The sequence below is a fragment of the Oxyura jamaicensis genome, chromosome 12, assembly GCF_011077185.1.
Source record: "Oxyura jamaicensis isolate SHBP4307 breed ruddy duck chromosome 12, BPBGC_Ojam_1.0, whole genome shotgun sequence".
Taxonomy (NCBI): Eukaryota; Metazoa; Chordata; class Aves; order Anseriformes; family Anatidae; genus Oxyura; species Oxyura jamaicensis.
In genome coordinates this window covers 9,150,305-9,169,656 of record NC_048904.1, presented here as the reverse complement: position 1 = coordinate 9,169,656, position 19,352 = coordinate 9,150,305, and the positions used below count along the sequence as shown (strand labels likewise).

The 19,352-nt window shown below is 44.1% G+C and overlaps 1 protein-coding gene across 3 annotated transcripts in view; it reads left to right on the top strand.

The window, feature by feature from the left end:
* Positions 1 to 19,352, top strand: part of DNAH1 (dynein axonemal heavy chain 1) — an 88,637-nt gene that overhangs the window by 41,847 nt on the left and 27,438 nt on the right. For all 3 annotated transcript variants that reach the window (XM_035337570.1, XM_035337571.1, XM_035337569.1), the window contains 21 exons: positions 1,658 to 1,822; positions 3,507 to 3,628; positions 4,179 to 4,284; positions 5,700 to 5,879; positions 6,743 to 6,883; positions 7,686 to 7,849; positions 8,309 to 8,422; positions 9,031 to 9,219; positions 10,285 to 10,390; positions 11,446 to 11,559; positions 11,891 to 12,040; positions 12,538 to 12,624; positions 12,730 to 12,916; positions 13,034 to 13,125; positions 13,639 to 13,793; positions 15,396 to 15,573; positions 15,813 to 16,007; positions 16,506 to 16,625; positions 17,230 to 17,388; positions 17,674 to 17,775; positions 18,947 to 19,087. In XM_035337570.1, coding sequence (XP_035193461.1) covers positions 1,658 to 1,822; positions 3,507 to 3,628; positions 4,179 to 4,284; positions 5,700 to 5,879; positions 6,743 to 6,883; positions 7,686 to 7,849; positions 8,309 to 8,422; positions 9,031 to 9,219; positions 10,285 to 10,390; positions 11,446 to 11,559; positions 11,891 to 12,040; positions 12,538 to 12,624; positions 12,730 to 12,916; positions 13,034 to 13,125; positions 13,639 to 13,793; positions 15,396 to 15,573; positions 15,813 to 16,007; positions 16,506 to 16,625; positions 17,230 to 17,388; positions 17,674 to 17,775; positions 18,947 to 19,087 — 2,967 coding nt within the window. The remainder of the gene's footprint in view (positions 1 to 1,657; positions 1,823 to 3,506; positions 3,629 to 4,178; positions 4,285 to 5,699; positions 5,880 to 6,742; positions 6,884 to 7,685; positions 7,850 to 8,308; positions 8,423 to 9,030; positions 9,220 to 10,284; positions 10,391 to 11,445; positions 11,560 to 11,890; positions 12,041 to 12,537; positions 12,625 to 12,729; positions 12,917 to 13,033; positions 13,126 to 13,638; positions 13,794 to 15,395; positions 15,574 to 15,812; positions 16,008 to 16,505; positions 16,626 to 17,229; positions 17,389 to 17,673; positions 17,776 to 18,946; positions 19,088 to 19,352) is intronic.

The following is a 19,352-nucleotide window of genomic DNA, read 5'->3' as shown; positions in this document are numbered from 1 at the left end:
TGCTTTAATATGGGCACTTTCAGTGGACAACTGTCAAGAGGATAGTCTCTGTGAAGGAAGAGGGTCTGTTAAAGACCTCTGACTCTAGTAAAGGAGTTAATCTCAGCGCCTCACTCTGCAAATAAAAGTGATGTAATTTCCAGCCATTGCTACCTTTGACAACACCTTTTAGTGTTGTTGTACTGGCATCTCTAACAACATTACACTTAGTTGGACCTTACAGATTCTTTACAGGCACTATGGTAATCGTGTCAAACTGAAGCCTGAGTCCCATTCACGTCTTGGTGTAGGAAGACATGTGGAAGACTGCTGTTCAGAACAGGATCTGGCAGACTGTGCCGGCATTTCCACATCAGACCTGAGCCTGAATGCTCAACACCCAGCAAGACACCACCCGCAGAACAGCATTTTGCTGCAGGAGAAAAATTCCTGTACAAGTATCTTAGTGGAGAACTCTCTGTAAATGCCATGTAAACGTACAGCAGCATTGTTATCTGTTGTTCATCGTTGCCTTATTCTGTTTATTGGTACTTACCATCTGGGTGTGCTGGGGCCATAGGCTTCTAGAGTGCTCCTGGTCATGTCTCATAAGGATGCAGAAATGCTACTTTAAGCCCTAAAGCAGAAAGCGACATGGGGAAATTCAGCTATTTACTGTGTCATTTTGACTGAGATATTTTATGTGTTTTCGCCCTGCATTCTTACTCCTCCTTTTGATTGCATTCTTTCCTGGCACTAAAGGCCCATGAAGCCTCTTCTGGGAACTGGCTTATTGGGTTAGCTGATGGGGTATGGCAAACACAGTTGTCTGCATTACAAGAAAAAACCAGCCTTGCTAGGTTGAGTGACTGCCTGTGCACAGGGAATGGTAGGGGACAGCTGCCTATAACCAAAGCTGCTTTCCTCTGGCAGCCTGAAAGGCAGTCACACACTTCCACTGCTTTCCAGCATTGGGCAGGTTCCCTATACCTTACAGTCTCCCATGGCTGAAAATGTAAGAAGAGGTTGTTCTTCCAGCCTAATTCTTGCTCTTGTGAATGTTTGATAAATGGTATTTCCTCTTTGATGTGTAACTTAAATGTCTAGCTTTTCATTCATTCTGTTAATTCAGAGTGTTATTTGAAAATCTATTCATGGATTATTCTGTAGGCAAGGTTGGGGCTGGTTTATGTGAGACAGGAGAGAGGATATGGCAGAATTGCGGAGTATGGGAATTTTAATTGTCATTCTTCTCCCCACATAAAGCTCTTTTCACAAAATAAAATACCACCTCACTTTGCAGAAGTGGTATCTTCTGTAAAATACAGAAACAGTAGCCACAGAAATTTGACCTGGCACCGCAAAGTCCCTTTGAGCTTTAGTATTGGCTTATACATAGATCTAAGCTGCCTCCATTAAACTAGTCCATGTTGATTCTGATGCCTACTGACAAGAGTTAGTAGAGGGGATGTTTGCATTATTCCATTGCAGATTTTTTGGGAAGGAACTTCCAGCTTCTGGCTCTGCAAGTAGATTTTAAAGTTGTGGAAGCTCTAAGTGTCCCATCACTTCTTTTTTGTTCTGTTTATTTATTTATTTAACCCATTCTTGTGCACAGTTTTGATTAATTTAGTCAAACAGGTTTGCATGTTCATATACTCCTTTCTCTTCCCACTAGGATGTCCTAGAGGAATGGCTGAAATGCCAGTGCTCTTGGCTCTACTTGGAGCCCATCTTTAGGTCAGAAGACATCAAAAGACAGCTCCCAGTGGAAAGTGAGCGCTACCAGGCTATGGATACGGACTGGAGGATCATCATGAAGAAAGCTAATGAAAATCCTGAGGTGTGTACCTTGATGAAAACGAATGCAAGTATCCCAAATTCCTCAGACCTGTACTCACATGAGGGTTGCCTATGAGTCTTTGCTTTTGTAGTTGTCTGGGCATGAAGAGCGGTGTATAAACTGTGAGACCTTGCCCCAGGTGGTATGCCATGTTTCTTTTCTTGGAACATGGCCTTTCCTTCTGGTGTTGAAGTCCACGCTTCTGTGATGCTTTGCACCAGTCTGCCCACTCCCTCTGACTTCTACCCAGCATGCAGAGTCCCTTCCTCCAACAACTCTTGTAACCAGCTTAAATCTTAACCATAAGATATCTCCTTTGATTCCTCCTGAGGTGTGACTCTGTAAAATTATTTAGAGATGTTGCTTGGCTCTTCTGTTGCCCATGTCTGCTTTCTGTATCCTGGTAAAAGTGCTCAGCACTCTTTTTTTTTTTTTTTTTTTTTTTTTTTTTCTCAGTTACCACTTCCCAGGACTACTACATCACCACTCATCTTCCATATTATCATCAAGACTTTTGACACTGTCTCCCATGACATCCCCATAGGCAAGCTCAGGAAGTGTGGGGATAGATAAGTGGGCAGTGAGGTGGATTGAGAACTGGCCAGATGGCAGAGCTCAGAGGGTTGTGCTCAGCAGTACAGGGTCTAATTGGAGGCCTGCAGCTAGTGGTGTCCCCCAGGGGTCAGTACTGGGTCCAGTCTCATTCAACTTATCCGTCAACAACCCCGATGAGGGAACAGAGTGCACTCTCCACAAGTTTGCTGATGACACAAAGCTGGGAGGAGTGGCTGATACCCCCGAGGGCTGTGCTGCCATTCAGAGGGACCTGGACAGGCTGGAGCATTGGGCAGTGCAGAACCTCGTAAAGTTCAACAAAAGCAAGTGCAGGGTCCTGCACCTAGGGCGGAATAACCCTGTGCACCAGCACAGGCTGGGGCTGACCTGCTGGAGAGCAGCTTTGCAGAGTAGGACCTGGGAGTCCTGGTGGACAGCAGGCTGACCAGGAGCCGGCAATGTGCCCTTGTGGCCAAGAAGGCCACCGGGATCCTGGGGTGCCTTAGGAAGTGTGGCCAGCAGGTTGAGGGAGGTGATCCTGCCCCTCTGCTCAGCCCTGGTGATGCCCCACCTGGAGTGTTGTCTCCAGGTCTGGGCTCCCCAGGACAAGAGGGACATGGAGGGACATGGAGCTGCTGGAGCAAGGCCAGCGGAGGGCTGCGAAGATGCTGAGAGATGGCTGGGGCATCTCTCCTATGAAAGGCTGAGAGAGCTGGCCCAGTTTAGCTTGGAGGAGAGAAGACAGAGGGGATCTTATCAATGTGTGCAAATACCTAAGGGAGGGTGTCAAGAGGATGGGGAGAGATGCTTTTCAGTGGTGCCCAGTAATAAGACAAGAGGCAGCAGGCACAAACTGAGACCCCTTCTTTACTGTGAAGGTGACAGAGTGCTGAAGCAGGTTGCCTAAAGAGGCTGTGGGGTTTCCCTCTGTGGATATAATCAAAACCCGTCTGGATGCCATCCTGTGCAATGTGCCATAGATGACCCTGCATTTCAGGGGGGTTGGACTAGGTGACCTCCAGAGGTCCTTTCCTACCTCAGCCATTCTGTGATTATAGTTATCTCCATTGCCTTATCTCCCACATGCTCACAATACTGATGCTTCCTATGTTCTCTGCTCTGTTTATAGGTGATGTCTTTGTGCCCTGATCCTGCACTACTAGAAAACCTGCAAAATTGTAACAAACTACTAGAACTTGTACAGAAAAGGCTGAGTGAATACCTGGAGACCAAGAGAGGTGCTTTTCCCAGGTAACCTCAAATTTCAGTGGGCTGTATCACACTTCCTGGTTCAGAAATTATGAAAGGAGAGGCTCATTCTAGTTAGCTCTGCCAATAAAGAGCACAGCAAAACAAGTGTATGCTTATGATACTGTCAGAAGACTGCAAACATCAGTAAAGGCTGTACCTTTCAATGCTGCCATCTGATGGGGAGAAAACAGGCAGACACAAATGTTCTAAGGGCTGTCCAGTAGCGTCTCACACATCTGTGCATTCTGGTCATCATTTGTCTAGAAAGGATTAAGTGGAGTAAAATGAAAACCTCCATGTAACTCTCTTGCCTCTGAAGGAATACTACTTTTCTTTGAAAGCTCCTTTTCACGGGAGTAACTGACTTCTGCAGATGAAGTCTGTCTCTGCCAAGAGATAGATGGCTGTACCATGGCTGCTACTCTCCTGCACAAACACAGAGATCAATGAGCAGTCACAAACATGGTGCTTGTTCCTTATCTTTTGAGGACTCAGTCCCTGATGCCACAGTAAAGAGAGCCTCCCTTCACCCTGCACTCTTTGTTTCCAGGTTCTACTTCCTTTCAGATGATGAGCTGCTGGAAATACTGTCTCAGACAAAGGACCCCACTGCTGTACAACCTCACCTCCGCAAATGCTTTGAGAACATTGCACAGGTAGGCAAAGCAAGCACCTTAGAGGTTTGGCCCATCTTTGGGAAGCTGCTATCATGGGAACTTAGAGGCATTCTGAGATCTGGGGGAGAGTTCATGCTCTGCTCTATAGAAATGGAAAACCTGTAACTGTATGTAGGCATTGCAAGATGCAGGCTCAGCCACCAGGAAAACACAATAACTTGATTCTTAGAGACAGCTTCCCTTTTCCATGTGGGATAAAAGAGTTGAGTTGATTCTGCCCTTTTCTAAACAACATTAAGAAAGGAGGTAGGGTATAAAAGGCTTCCAGTCTGCAAAGCAGAATAAAACACTTCCAGCATGTCCATGGAAGCAGAGCAGTGCTTCACAGTTAAGTGGGATTAAATCCCACAGTTAGTGGGATTCAAGCAACCTCACTTTAGGCACATGTCTGGCTCTGAAATGTCTATGAACTGGATACCCTCAATTTTCTTTTCGACCTTCTGTTTCCTTTAGTGAGGGGAAAAATAGGCATCTGCAAAGGACAGCTTACTAGAAGTCTCAGATAACCATCTCAGGAGGAGAGGACACTCCATCTGGAGATGCCTGTCTGTCCCACCATGGAGGCTAAGAGAAATACAATCATCAGAAGGTTTGGGTTGGACAGGACTTTTAAAGATCGAGTCCAGCCCCACTGCCACAGATAGGGACACTAGATCAGGTTTTCCAATAGCCCAATTGATAAATAGCTCAAACTTAGCTGTCTGCTTACAGACAGCTGGTTAGGGTGGAATCCCACACTTGCTAGCAGTGTCAGGAGGGAGTAAACAAGCCCAAACTGAACTAAGTTTCTTCTTTCATCCTGACTTAGGAGCTGGGGTTAACCTTGCTATTTTCCTCTTTATTATTTCTAATTGACTTCAAACTCCATGGCTAGACACAGCTCATACCACCACCAATATTCAGACATGAAAACCAATCTCCTAGTCATTAGCTTGGGAAAATAGAAAGGAAATTGAACTGGAAACCTGGTGCAAAGCCATTGGAAGAAATAAGGGAACTTCCAATGATTTGCTGGGGCATTGGAGAAGCTGTTAAAATTTTACTCTTAAAACCAGGCACTCTGACCTCAAGGGAAATGATCTGAATCTACAGAATTGAACAGGAATCAAGGGTTTGAATCCCAGACAGGCACTGAAAAATGTTTGTCCTACGTATAATTTGACTTGCTTCACTCAAGTTAAACCTGCAATGTGAATCACTTATGATACAAACATCCTCCACTTTTTTGAAGAGGTCATTTTGCACATCTGTGACATGTTTTATTATTATTACTATTGACAATCAAATTTATAGCAAGTATGCAGTGCTACAGCCTGGCTGTCCCTCAGTGGCAGGAAGGCAGAGGCAGAAAGGAAACTTGCCATTCACATCTCCTATTTTGCTTCCTTCATTAGCTGCAGTTCCAGGAGGACCTACAGATCACGCACATGTACTCTGCTGAAGGAGAAGAGGTGAAGCTGTTTGCTCCCATCTATCCCACTGACAATGTGGAGGACTGGCTGCTGGAAGTGGAGAAATCCATGAAGGCCAGTATACGGGACAACATCGAAAGATCAATTGGTGTTTATCCAGAGGTAAGAGTTTTATCAGAGACTGGAGAGTCTCTGGTGTCTTGGTTCCAGGCTTGCCATAGAGATCACCAATGGTGAAGCTGATGAATCTGTGATATTCTACTAGGTTTAAAATACAGTCTTTAATCCAGTTCTGTGTGGGTCAAGTGCAGAAGGCACAGTTCAGCGAACGGTTAATGGTCCAGAGAATGCAAACCACTGATTCAACAACCATGGAATACTTTCCAGTGTCATAGAACAGCCCTATGTGAATCCATTTCTATTCGTCTCTCCAGGCAGCTTCTTTCTTACAAGGATCTTCCCTCTTATGTCTTCTCCTTCAGCTCTCATGTCGCACCCACTGTGCTAGGGACCATCAAAGGCAACAGTCCATGTACACAGGGGATGCATCTTGGTTCTGGTTTCTGTGTAAAAGCTATACTAGTAGAAACTCTAAGTTTTGGTTGGATCTAGGGAGATACAAACAAACAAAAGAAGCCTTTAAAAAAAAAAAAAAAAAAAAAAAAAAGCCTTCAGATATTTCCATTACGGTTCTCTACTCAGTCCAAAAATTTGAAACTAGAGAAGTTAGAACAGCCCAGAGGAGGGAAAACATGTTTTTGGCTCACACAGATGTCTGCTCTTTACCTGATGCTGGCCACTTGCAACTGGTTACTAATCTACAAGTGGTAAGGCAGAGAGAATGGGGTACCGAGTGTCCAGGGAGTTCATGCCTGGAGAAGATTCCCTCACAGCAACTAGCAGAAAAAAAAAAAAAAAAGTCTCTTAAACGAGTTCAGTTCTTATTTGTTAATGTTGTATCTCAGAGCAGGGAAACTTAGAAATGAAAAAATCATTCTTACCGCTATTTTTCACTTGTTTTTAAGATGTCACGTACTACATGGGTCTTGCAATGGCCTGGCCAAGTGACCATTGCTGGCTGTCAGATTTTCTGGACAAAGGAAGTGTCTGAAGCTCTGGAAGCTGGAGATTTGTCCAGCAGGCTTTTCCCACAGCTAACTACTCAGGTAGGAAAATGAATGATAAATAAGGTAAGACTTTGCCAGAAGGGGATTTGTCAATCATCAGATAGCTTATAAATACAGTCAGGACAATACTATAGTAGAAGTCAACTGATGTCCTATACCACCAGAGTTTCCAATGGTTGTGATTTTGTTGTCATAACCCAAACCACCACACATACGTTACCTGAAATTTGCTCCCAAAACCTGGTCAGTTCCATGCATGTCACAACAGTGTATTTTTTGAAGATGCAATCCTGCATAGCACAGCTCAAAAATCGGTAATTAGCTCTCATCATTTTAATCATTAGGATATTTGTCATGATAAACCTCAAATAATGTACAGGATTGATAATATCAGTAGGTGAAGACAGAAAGAGGGTGAAACATAACATATCCAGAGTCACCCAAGAAGTCAAAAGTGGAGGGGGGGTGGGAGGGGGCACAGCATTGCTAGCCAGTCGAAGGAAGTGACTGACTTGCTTGACTCTGCACTTGTGTGGCTTGAGCTTGAGCACTGTGTGCGGTTTTGGGTGCCACAATATAAGAAGGTCATAAAACTATTAGTGTCTAAACTCAGGATATTCTATGATTCTACAAAAAAAAAAAAAAAAAGCTCTGAGACAGCCCTGAGCAGTATTTGCTTGCTGAGCAGTCATTCTTGTCTCTGACAAGAAAGAGGCAGAAGTTACCTGGACACATCTTGTGATCTGGACTTCATGGGCCATAAGGTTGATTGCATTGTGGTAGTACAGCCTGGGTCTTTGGGATATGGAGTGCTCCAGAGTGCTTTCCTTTCCTTATCCAGCTGGGTGATTTGGTTGCCGTGGTCCGTGGAAAGCTGTCTAAGATGCAGCGAGCCGTGTTGTCAGCTCTCATTGTGATTGAGGTCCATGCCAAGGATGTTGCAGCAAAGCTGATTGAGGAGAACGTAACAAGTGTGAATGATTTCGAGTGGATCTCCCAGCTCAGGTAGAGAGCTTAGCTGTGGAACCTCACCTGGCCTCCCTGGCCAGTCTTCGTTTTCCTTACCCATCAACCATGTCCATGACAAATGAAATGAGTTTGCACAATCTGTAAGCAGTATTCCTGAGGCACCTCTAACATCCCATGAGGATGTCAGTTCTAAGGCATCTGAGACAGATTTGGTGACATCCGCTTTGGCAATATAGACTATGCCATACCATGGTATCTTAAATGCCTCACTGAAAAGGGCGTGCTCCGGCCCAGGCAGGAGTGCAGTGCTTGATATAACACCTAATTTCAGGTCCTGTGAGAACTCCTGGGCATCCCATTGTGTCACTTTATCCTTTCTTTTCACTAGAGGCAAATTCCATGGCATGCAGGTTTCCAAATCTGTAGTCCTAAGGGCTCATCTATTATCTGCCAGAAAGTTTTTATCTTTCTGATGTCATGTTCACTCATCATTAGATACTACTGGACGAGGGGGGACCTGTACATCAGAGCAGTCAATGCTGAATTTATGTATGGCTATGAGTATCTGGGGAACAGTGGCCGTCTGGTTATCACACCCCTCACCGACAGGTAAGGATTTTTTTTCTGGGTAATAAATGTACCTTCTTTTTTTTTCCTGGATGAACAAGGCTCTTCAAGGGTTAAACCAAGGATCTGACCATGCCAGGCTTACTTCTTTATGTATGTAAATAGAAACCATTTGTACAGTGAAGGCTTACTTGAGATGAGGGTGTAGAAACATCCTTGCATGAGTCCTACTGTGATCCTAGTGATCAGTGCTCACCCTGATATGCTTACTTTCTCCTGATTCTCAGTGTAGTGCTCTGACTCGTGTAAAATGCCTTCCTGATAGCTAAGGAGCTCTTCTGCAAACCACTGTATGAGGTATCTAATACTCTGGAATATGCAGCAGTAATAATAGTTACACCCTTTTTTAGCTGTCCTTTTTCTAGAGAGTGAATTCACAGCAGTGGCAGAAGGATTTATCCATGCAGGTCCTTATGAATACTAATCAAGGCCGCATAGCTAACTCCTTTGCAAAGTGCTGCATATATAAGCAGTTCTGCAGAATAATAAATGGCGGATTTCTGCTTGTCTCCAGACAGATAGATCATGTCTCTTTTACTGAAACCAGCAGTAGGAATGCTTCTCATTAGCTGGTCTCATATTTGTTGTAGGTGTTACCTGACACTTACAGGAGCTCTGCATTTGAAGTTTGGAGGAGCACCTGCAGGACCAGCAGGAACAGGCAAAACAGAAACAACAAAAGACCTGGGGAAAGCACTAGCAATCCAAACCGTAGTGTTCAACTGCTCTGACCAGCTCGACTTTATGGCAATGGGAAAGTTTTTCAAGGGACTAGCCAGGTACAGTGAAATACTGTGTGGCATTATCAAGGGGTAAGTAGGATACGGGGATGCTGGCCCCAAGGAATAGGTGGATATTTTTTATAACAGCCCAGAAGAACAAGCAAAGCCCTACTTAGAGAGTTGCTGTGTTCCAAAATGAGCAAAGTTATAAATCTTCTGCCAAAATAGTAAGACAGTTGAGACAATTAAAAAACAAACAAACAAACAAAAAAAAAAGATAAAAAGAGATCCTGTTCATTGCGCCATCCACTGTTTGACACCTGTAAAAATGTTTCCAGCTCAGACTTTTGTTTTAATATTGTGCACGTTGGACTGAGATGCAGCCCATAAGCTGCTTAATCTTAAGAAGGAGAGTCTGCAGAGTGTATCCAAAATTGAGTAGCCAAGGGAGACTGTTTTAAGCTCTGAGGAATCCTCTCAGAGATACTTCCCTCTTCTCTACATATCAAACAGAGCTGGTCCAATTAGTCTGTTGCATGCTGGTGAATCTGAATTAGTTACTCCAACAGATACTGATACTCCTTTCTCAGATGTTTTCTTTGTAAGTAATTTCACTTCTTTCTTAAATCATGCCTTGTGGGAAGATCACCTTTCTTATATACATGCTTCCAGCTTTATACATAGTTTTCCAGGCTTTACAAAATGGATTTGACCTGGGATATATAGCCAGGGTGATGAGCTATGGCCCCTACCACTGTACCAGTACACTGTGATTGTATCTGCTACACTTACATTTCAGGTACAAAATAGGACTTCACCATTACACTTCTTTCAAGCCCAAATCTGTACCACGCAGAATTTGTGCCAGGCTATAGGGTCAGACATTGCCATGGTCTTGCAAGTACCATGCACCTTTTAGCTCAACACATGACCTGGGATGCATAGTCAGGGTGAGGGGCTATGTCCCCTTCTATTATACCAGTATACTGTGAGTGTGGAAAGGCGAGTTCATTTCTTGTTCCTCATTATGAGGATTTATAATTTCTAGACCTAGATGAACCTGCAACTGTGAGTTTGCTCCTGTTTGTTCCTGACTTCTCTCATTTTTCTTTCTTTGCCCAGCTCTGGTGCGTGGGCTTGCTTTGATGAGTTCAACCGCATTGATATTGAGGTGCTGTCTGTGGTGGCTCAGCAGATCACAACTATTCAGAAAGCCCAACAGCAGAGGGTAAGTAACACGGGGAGTGCAAAGGCAGATAAAAAGTCGTCTCCACTTGAGCTAGTCTAGGTAAGTCCTTGTCTTTGCATGCATCTTCACAGAGGACCAGATTCACTGTCCAAGTGCAGCTCAGACATACTTGAGCTCAGAGAGGCATGAGTAATGCCCTAGCTGTGGCGCATCGTATCAGGTTATTACATACTCGGCATCCTGGGTGGGTTTTGTAACTTCACCTTAGTCTGTGCTACCACAGTTGCCCACGTTCTGTCTCAGCTTGAGCTACAGTGCCAGCAGACTTAAGTGTGGGAGACACTCTTTGAAAAAGACCCAATGAGCTGATACAAATTGCAGCCACTGTTTTACTGTGAGTTGCTGAGTACCACATATATCTAAATGTGTTATTCAAGCTTTAGTGGATTCACAAAAACCAATGTGTGCAGAAAAAATGCATTCTCATGTACACAGTTGCAATGCAAAGTAAATTGTTGGCTTTACATGGAGACTCAGCTCAGCCAGTCTGACAGCCAGCTTCTGCTTTGCTCCCTTAGAGACTCAGAGAGGTTAAGACCTGAATCTCCTTGACTTTGGCTTGGAATTAGAAACCTGCTGTCTGTGAATTCTTCTGCATTGCTTTATCACCTATCTGAAATTACTGCCTACATGGATCTATAAAGGATTTAGGTTTCTCTTTGCCCTTCCTGCCACAAATTAATTCAGGTCCAAACTCTCCTGCAGAAAGAATGAAGAGATGTTTGCCTGTTTACAACTGGAGGAACAGAAGTCTGATCAAGAGCCAAACAAAAATAAAGTGTCGTATCAGTAAATCTTCAATGAGCCCAGTTTCTTAAGCAGGGTAAAATACTGCTGGTAATACCGTATTCCTGTAGTGGGACTAGATTTGAATCTAGTCTGCAGTGTCTGTAGCTGCACACTACAATTGTGTACAGATGTGTGTGTCTGTGCTTCATAATTTAACTAATGGAAGACATCGTTTTCCATGTGGAAGATCCTACTACCTTTCTGCAAACCAGTCTTTGAGAATGATCGCATTTTTCATTTTCTAGGTAGATCGTTTCGTGTTTGAAGGCATGGAGATCCCACTTGTTCCATCCTGTGCAGTCTTCATCACGATGAACCCAGGGTATGCTGGACGCACTGAATTACCTGATAACCTCAAGGTAAGGAGAGCAGACTGCACAGACAGAAAGAAGAGGGGCGATACAGGTGCTGGTCCACCAGTGTGTCCATGGCAAGGATTAAGAAATAATGTTTTTGGAAGGTTTCTAGGATCCCATTCAGCTTAGAAACACATCCATAAGCAAATGGCAGTCCTCATATTTCAGTCTGCAGGGATGCTGTCCTAGTGGGTGTCAAGCATGCTCATGCTATGTCTTCTACACAGTCTGTGACAGAAACTCAGCTTTTTCAGCTTGCTAGGAAAAAAAAAAAAAAAAAAAGGAAGAGAGAAAAAACAGTGGTTTTATCTTGTGTTGGAACTGTACATTTCAGGCTCTCTTCCGCCCAGTGGCTATGATGGTCCCAGATTACTCCATGATTGCTGAGATCTCTCTATATTCATTTGGGTTTAATGAAGCCAAAGTCCTTGCAAAGAAGATCACTACAACGTTCAAACTATTGTCGGAGCAGCTCAGTACCCAGGTAGATGCCTTAATATCCATGAATATGTATTTATGAATATGTGATGTTTTCTCAGCCTAGGCACAAAGTACCTGGATAGTTCTCTTGGTGCTTTGTGATAGTGTATCACAGAAAGTTCAATAACCAGTCTTCATCCACCTTCCACCTTTTAAACTCTTGTTTCCCATTCTGTGGCTGAACTTGTGTTCACCTTATATGCCTAGCTAGGATTACAGTGGCAGAACAGTTGTGCCAAGCAGCCCTGCCTACTTTTCCCTCCATTTAAGGTTTTTTTTTTTTTTTTTGTCATCCAGTTGTTCTTATCTTTCTCATCCACAGTCTGTACAGCTGAGGACTAGTTAGTTGTTTGAGGGATCCAGTTAGACTTGAATGAAAGATGGGTTGTTATGAAGGCATAATTCTTCTTTTCTTACCTTCTAACTGACTACATGCATAGGTTCTCCCTTTAGGGGATGTTCATGCATCTGATGACACTGTTTCCTCTGTGCCTTTTCCAGGACCACTATGACTTTGGAATGAGAGCTGTAAAGACTGTCATCTCAACAGCTGGCAACCTGAAAAGAGAGAATCCTACCATGGATGAGGTAGGTGTGCTTGTACTTCACACTGTCAGAGACTTATGCAGCTTTTACTGCAGCCACGGAAGAGAGGAAGGATCTTTGAAGTTACAAATTCTTAAATCTTTGCAGGATCTGATCTGCCTGCGGGCTATCAGGGATGCCAACATACCCAAATTTCTGCAGGATGACCTCAAGCTCTTCAATGGTATCGTCTCAGATTTATTTCCCAAGATCAAAGAAAAGCCTGTTGATTATGGCATCCTGGAAGAAGCCATTCGCAAAGCCTGCATCAAAAAGAATCTGAAGGATGTTGACGGTGAGGGGAAAGGCTCTCTATAAGCGCTCTCTCTGGGTCTGTGCTTTTAGTCCAGTGCTGTGCCCTAGGAAAGAGATGGATAGTCCCAGACTCAGTCTACATCATCTTCCTCTACAGGCTTTGTGACTAAGTGCATCCAGCTGTATGAAACCACTGTGGTTCGTCATGGCCTTATGTTAGTGGGGCCCACAGGCTCTGGGAAGACAAAGGTATGGTTGAGACACTGCACTGGCCCCAGCAAACTGTTGCCTATCTAGCGATGCAGAGGATTTACCTTCACAGAAGACTCACGTCAACATTTCCAGCTTCTCTCAGATAGAACCCAGGGGACAGGGGTGTTTTTGTGGTGCCTTTTAATATTGAGTTGTAGCCATGGGGAAGTATATGAGTAGCTTGCTCTTTAAATTTGGGAGACTAAGGTGAGGCTTATTGGCACTGCTGCAGATTTCTACTGTTGAGACATACTTTGAGCTTAAACATCTGCAGTCAGCATCATGTGACATCTCAAGATACTTCAGGCTTTCTTTAGGAGATGTAACTTCCTCCCCCTGCATCTGGAAACCTTCATTTCTGTGCATACAGTTAGGCATCTCCTTGCTATAACATTATCTTTCACTATGTCTCCTTTCTCACTGCCCTTGAAATGCAGTTGCTGTGAGAGCACGTGGCCTTGTTGTTACGGAGACATAACAATTAATTCTCTTGTTCTTCTGCTTTTGCAGAGTTATGAAGTCCTGGCAGCTGCAATGACATCACTGCAAGGTCAGCCTGCAGCCAGTGGGGGGAACTACGAAGCAGTCAGCTACTTCGTACTGAATCCCAAATCCATCACCATGGGCCAGCTTTATGGAGAGTTCAACTTGTTAACGCATGAGTGGTAAAGTACAAAACTTCCTTCAAGTCTGGAAACTCTCATCTTCTGTTCATGAGAGCCTTCTCTTCATGGCTGAGAACTCTTTAGGATAGTGGCATAAAATCAAAAGCAGTCAAGTTCTTATCCCTCACCAAGCTACAATAGCCAGTCATGACAATTGAAGCTGACATCTTTTGTTGTGCACTTGGCCTGGCTGCCAAGACATGCCCAGACAGTACAGCAGCTTAGCTGGCAGTATTAAGGTAACATTGGCATAACAAGGAATAATTCAATTGCTTTGAAGCAAATTCCTCTGCTGTAAGACAAGGCAGCTTAAAAACTTACTTTGCTTCTGAAGAAAAGTGACCTGTGTATGGCACGCTTGGCTTGTTCTGTCTAAGTATGCTGGGGATAACTTTTCATGCATAAAGGGGCATTTCATTCCCAATGTGAAGGCTCCTGTTTGTCTGGTTTGGAAGCAACAATCAAGAGCCCAGTTGCATTCCTGATAGCCAGGTCCTACTGGTTGAGTTTCCACTTGTGACCTGAGGTGTGAGAAACGGTGTGAATCTCCTTATGGTCCTGTCACCCATTGCTTGCTCAGGGACAAATGATAGAGTGTGTTCCATAAAAACAGGGAAACTAAATGAGTAAGAAACCAAGTGCCTCTAGGAAAAGTGCAAGTACGTAAACACTACTGATGATGAGAACAGAGCTTCCAAGCCCGGGCTCTGGTGCATCTTTACTGAAGGATGTTTTATAGGATATTCCAGTTAATCTCAATAGTTTGTTTATGATGTGACTCTACCCAAGGGCAGAATACAGGCATATCAACATGACAAAAAAAATATGATAGCCACATAAAATGCATTTATAGACATAAACCCATCTGTTTTAATCAGCTGAGCTTTAGAACAGAATGTTTTCCCTTGATCTCAGTAAAATACCCTGGACTTCACTATCACTGTATAAATAAAAAATAATTCTTTAACAGTGGGAGTAGAGTTTAGGACCTTAGCAGAAATTGCACTCCAGCTTCCATGTACAGATTAAGTTCTTGCTGTCAACAGACAGCTTTCTTTGTGTCTGCTCTCTTGTTCATTAGCTCCAGCACCACCTGGATTCAGATACAGCTGAAGTTGGGGAACTTCTGTTAAAAAGAGGGTCGAGTCAGGCTCCTTATCATGGATTCATCCTCCTAACCTATAGTTACCCAACTGAAAAGTCATTAGCAGAGTAGCTGTCCTGAGTCTTCCTTTGACATTTGGTGGTGAAAAAGAGGCACCTGTAGAGAGCAGGTAAATTGCCTATGGCATGTACTTGATACTTGTGAGGCCTTTTCACTATTCACTGATGACAGAGATGTTAAAAGGAAACTTGACATTTTATAGTTAGATGACATGAAGTCCAGCTCATGATGGCCAAAGATAGTCATAGTGCCACTCAGACTGGGCTGTGAGTCTCAATACAAGAAAGACTGAGGTGGACCTTTATACAGCTCATCAGCAGGTGAGGAACATAAACTAAGGTAAGATTCTGGCTCTGTTGCTTTTTGTAGTGGAAGCTTTACTATGGATTTTAGCAAAAATAGACTGGTCCAAGCCCTGCTTTCCTCCCATCTTTCAGGACAGATGGAATCCTTTCCTCACTCATTCGGCGAGGAGCCATGGCTGCTGATGCTCGTAAGAAGTGGTACATGTTTGACGGGCCGGTTGATGCACTGTGGATTGAGAACATGAACACAGTACTGGATGACAATAAGAAGTTGTGTCTCAGTTCAGGGGAAATCATCAAGATGACAGAGGTAACTCATTCCTCTCCCTTTTGCTGTCTGTTGTCTGTCTTACTTGCCTTTTACTTTCCACTTGATGCACATGATGGACTTGTTCAGAAACTGGTGTCTCAGTAGTATCCCTGTGCTTGCCAGACCTCTGCAGTGCTGCACAAACTGCTCAAATGGGGGTCCTGCAACAACAAGAGAGACTGCAGCTTCACCAAGTTATGCTGAGAAATCCTTGCTTTCTCCTTTTTTGGAATTTCCAGAGCATGACCATGATGTTTGAAGTCCAGGATTTGGCTGTTGCTTCCCCTGCCACAGTCTCCCGCTGTGGCATGGTTTACCTGGAACCCAGCATCTTGGGGCTGGAGCCCTTCACTGAGTGCTGGCTGCAAAAAATCCCAGGTGTCATGCAACCCTTCTCACAGCAGTTGGCATCCCTCTTCAGGAGATTCCTCAAGGTAAGCTGCCATGCTGTTCCAGCCCTTCTATGGATGTTTTATTTTTAAACTATCTTCTGGATAAAATCATCCCTGGTACAGCTCTATTTCTTACAGTGGAGTTACTCCAGGGAGAAAGTTATGAGAAAAAGTTTTGATATTTCTGCTCTGCTCCTGAGCCACTGGTTTAATGACTAACCCAGAGCTGCAAAAGAAAAGTCCTGAAAGGAGCAAACCACTTAGAGTAGTGATGGCAAAAGATGTGTGTCACTGTTGCATAGACTAAGAAGACAGACCCAATGACTTATTGCACTTAAGACTGAACCAAGCGTTTTGACGTAATTCTCTGCAGTCACACAGTGGTACTTGAGTCACAGGGAGAAGTGGCGGCATTCTCAGTTGTACCCTCCCTGCTAAATGTAGCCTGCAGGGAGGCAAGGAGAAACCAGAACCCTAGAAGGCAGGAGAAGTCAAATGCGTTGGATGATTACACTGAACTGTTCCTGCCTCTCCTTACAGGAAGCCATTGGCTTTGTCCGGAGATTTGTGAAGGAGATAATTGCCTCAACAGATGGTAACCTTACAAGAAGCCTCCTCGTGCTATTGGAATGTTTGTTTCAGCCTTTCATTCCTGTTGAGGTAAGGTTTTGCTGCTATTGCATGTGTGCGCCTGTAGCTCTTAAGGGCAGTAAGTCATGCAGTGCTAATCACTGGAGTACAAGGTGTTGGTGAAGAAAGGTTACCCTATAGCACATCTACATGGCAGAAGGCAATACCGCATCTTGCAGTGTGCAGGTAAACTTGAAAGGATTACAATTTACCCATTGAAAAAGCAGAAGATAAGGTCCAGGCCTATCAGGCTGGAGAAAGAGGTTCACATTTATTTACAACAGAGGGAATTGGAGAGTGAGTGGAAAGCAGAGATCAGAGCTGTGCAGCAGAACACTTCAGATTACAGGTTCTTTGAGAAATAATGCTGAGGAAAGCTGGAAAGCTTTCAAATTAAAAACAAAAAATCTAAATTTTCTCCCAACTCGTGTTGAGAGACCTTAGTTCAGCAAAAAAAGTGTCTTAAGTACACTGATGAAATAGCACGTTGGAATACTTTAAAAAGGCCTGTAAAATTGGCTAGAAAAAGCTACACGTATTCTGAGTAGAATTACAAGCACATTAAAACGTGCCTGATATTTGTTCACATTAACCCTGCTTGAGAATCTTACTTCTGCTCTCCTCTGTTTCCCAGGGAATTAGGAGGATTCCCCAGGAGAAGGCAGCTCGTATCAGAGAGCTGATTGAGCCCTGGTTTATATTTGCCTTGATCTGGAGCGTAGGTGCCACTGGGGATTCCCAAGGCCGTGTGGCCTTCAGCATGTGGCTGAGGGAGAAGATGGCAAAAGAAAAGGTGAGTAAAAGGAAAGCAGATACTTTCTCATTATAGAGGAAGTGGTAATGAGGAGTGGGAGTGAGAGCTTGTTGAATAGCTGGAAAATGTGCATGGGCTTCTTCTTGGGATCTGGTATACAAGATCTTCAAAAATTCAAAGGACCCTTGAGCTGGGAGCTCTAGGAGAGAGAGCTGACCCCCCTGGCCTGGGCAGCATCCCATTACTAAATTCTTGCAGTAATGCAGATCCTCATGTGAATTCAGATGAGTGGCATCTATGTTCACCATAGTTTTATTCCCACAGATCCAGTTACTTTTCCCAGAAGAAGGACTGGTTTATGACTATAAACTGAATGATGCTGGACTTAATACTGAAGATGATCTGGATGAGGACGTCATTAGGGAGGTAAAATATTTCACTTCCAACTCTAAGCTGAGAAATTTGAGGGAGGGACCTGGAAATAACACAGTCCTGCAGGATTTGACAGAATCTTCTCATCAAGGGCAAATAAAGCCTATAGGAACCCAGTGATAATGTTTCAAATGAAATCAAGCCTTTCAGTAAAGGAAGAAGACAGCTTCTTGCCCTGAGGGTTCTGAAGCGTACCTTTTTCAAACCTTAACCAAGTGCTGGTTAAATCAGACCTGTGTGTTTCTGCCAATACTCAGGAAAGTGAGAGGGCCCTACAAGTGTGGCTGCCGCAGGGAAAAGCTCATATGGAAAGGTCTGTCTGCATTAAAAAGCAGTGCACGACAACAGAAGAGCTGGGTACAGCAGTCTGGAGGAGGAGCAGGGCAGAAAAATACGCCATCCTTTCCACAGCAGATAGCAGAGCAGCAGGGCATGCAAGGCCCAACTGACTGACAGTCACCAGCCCCTGGGCTGAAAGTAAAAAACAAGAGGGAAAATGCTCTGATCTCAGAAAAGGGAAGCAAAGCAGGGAGGCCTACATGAGTGTAAAATACTTAGCAAAGTTGCCAAGGCTGTCTCAGTGTCTGTGGGGAAGCCATGTGGGGTGCTCAGGAATATGTTTTTTCTGTCACCATTCTCTAGCATATCCCTGAAAAAGCTCTGTTTCACATGTATAGTGGCCTGTGAGACATTAGCCTGTGACTTGATTCTTGTGCAAGTCATCCATATCCTGCAAAATACAAAACCTCAGTGTGCCTCTGAGTGCAACAGCACCAACTATGAAGACAGGATCCCAGGAAAGCCTTCTTTGCCCTTCTGCCATGGAGGCACTTACAGCATAGGTCAGCTTAGGACAGACTTCCACTTCTTGCGAATATCACAAATGCTCTGTCTCCCTTTGATCCCAGTTTTCAGAAGAAAGGGCAAGTGTGTTGCTGTTGGGGCTCTTAGGCTACCTCCCTCCCAAAGGAAGCAAGTCAAGTGCTTACAGCTTTGCTGTACAAAAATGTGTAGGTGTCTAGACAGAGGGACTGAGAACCTGATGTCTTAGAATCTGAGCTACTACACAAGGAGCTGTGATGGGAAAACACAGCAGAAATACCAGTTTCCTATTCCCATAGCAGAATAATGTGGGTGCCCCCTCTAAATGTACCTGTACTTTCAGGTGTGCTGGGAGAAGTGGCTGGACCCCACAGCAAAGTTCACCATGGTTCCTGAAACCAACTTCTCTGACATTATTGTGCCCACAGTGAACACAGTCCGAATGGCCCAACTGCTGGGTCTGTTGCTCATCAACTGTAAGCCGGTATGTGCCCACTCTTGTCTCTGATTTTGGATTCAACGTTTTTCTCTTCAAGTGGAGCATGTTTTCTTCTTCCAGTGCAATCAGAACCTGACAGCTACCTGACACTTTTAGATCATTTCCCACTCTCATGGATTTGCATTTCTCTGCTCAAGAGCTGTGCCTAAGCAACAAAAATTCTCCATTCAGACCCCAGGCACCATGCTGAAGCTCCAAAGGAATATTAATTTTCACAAGTTCAGTTAAAATGCAGCAACTTCTAGATGCC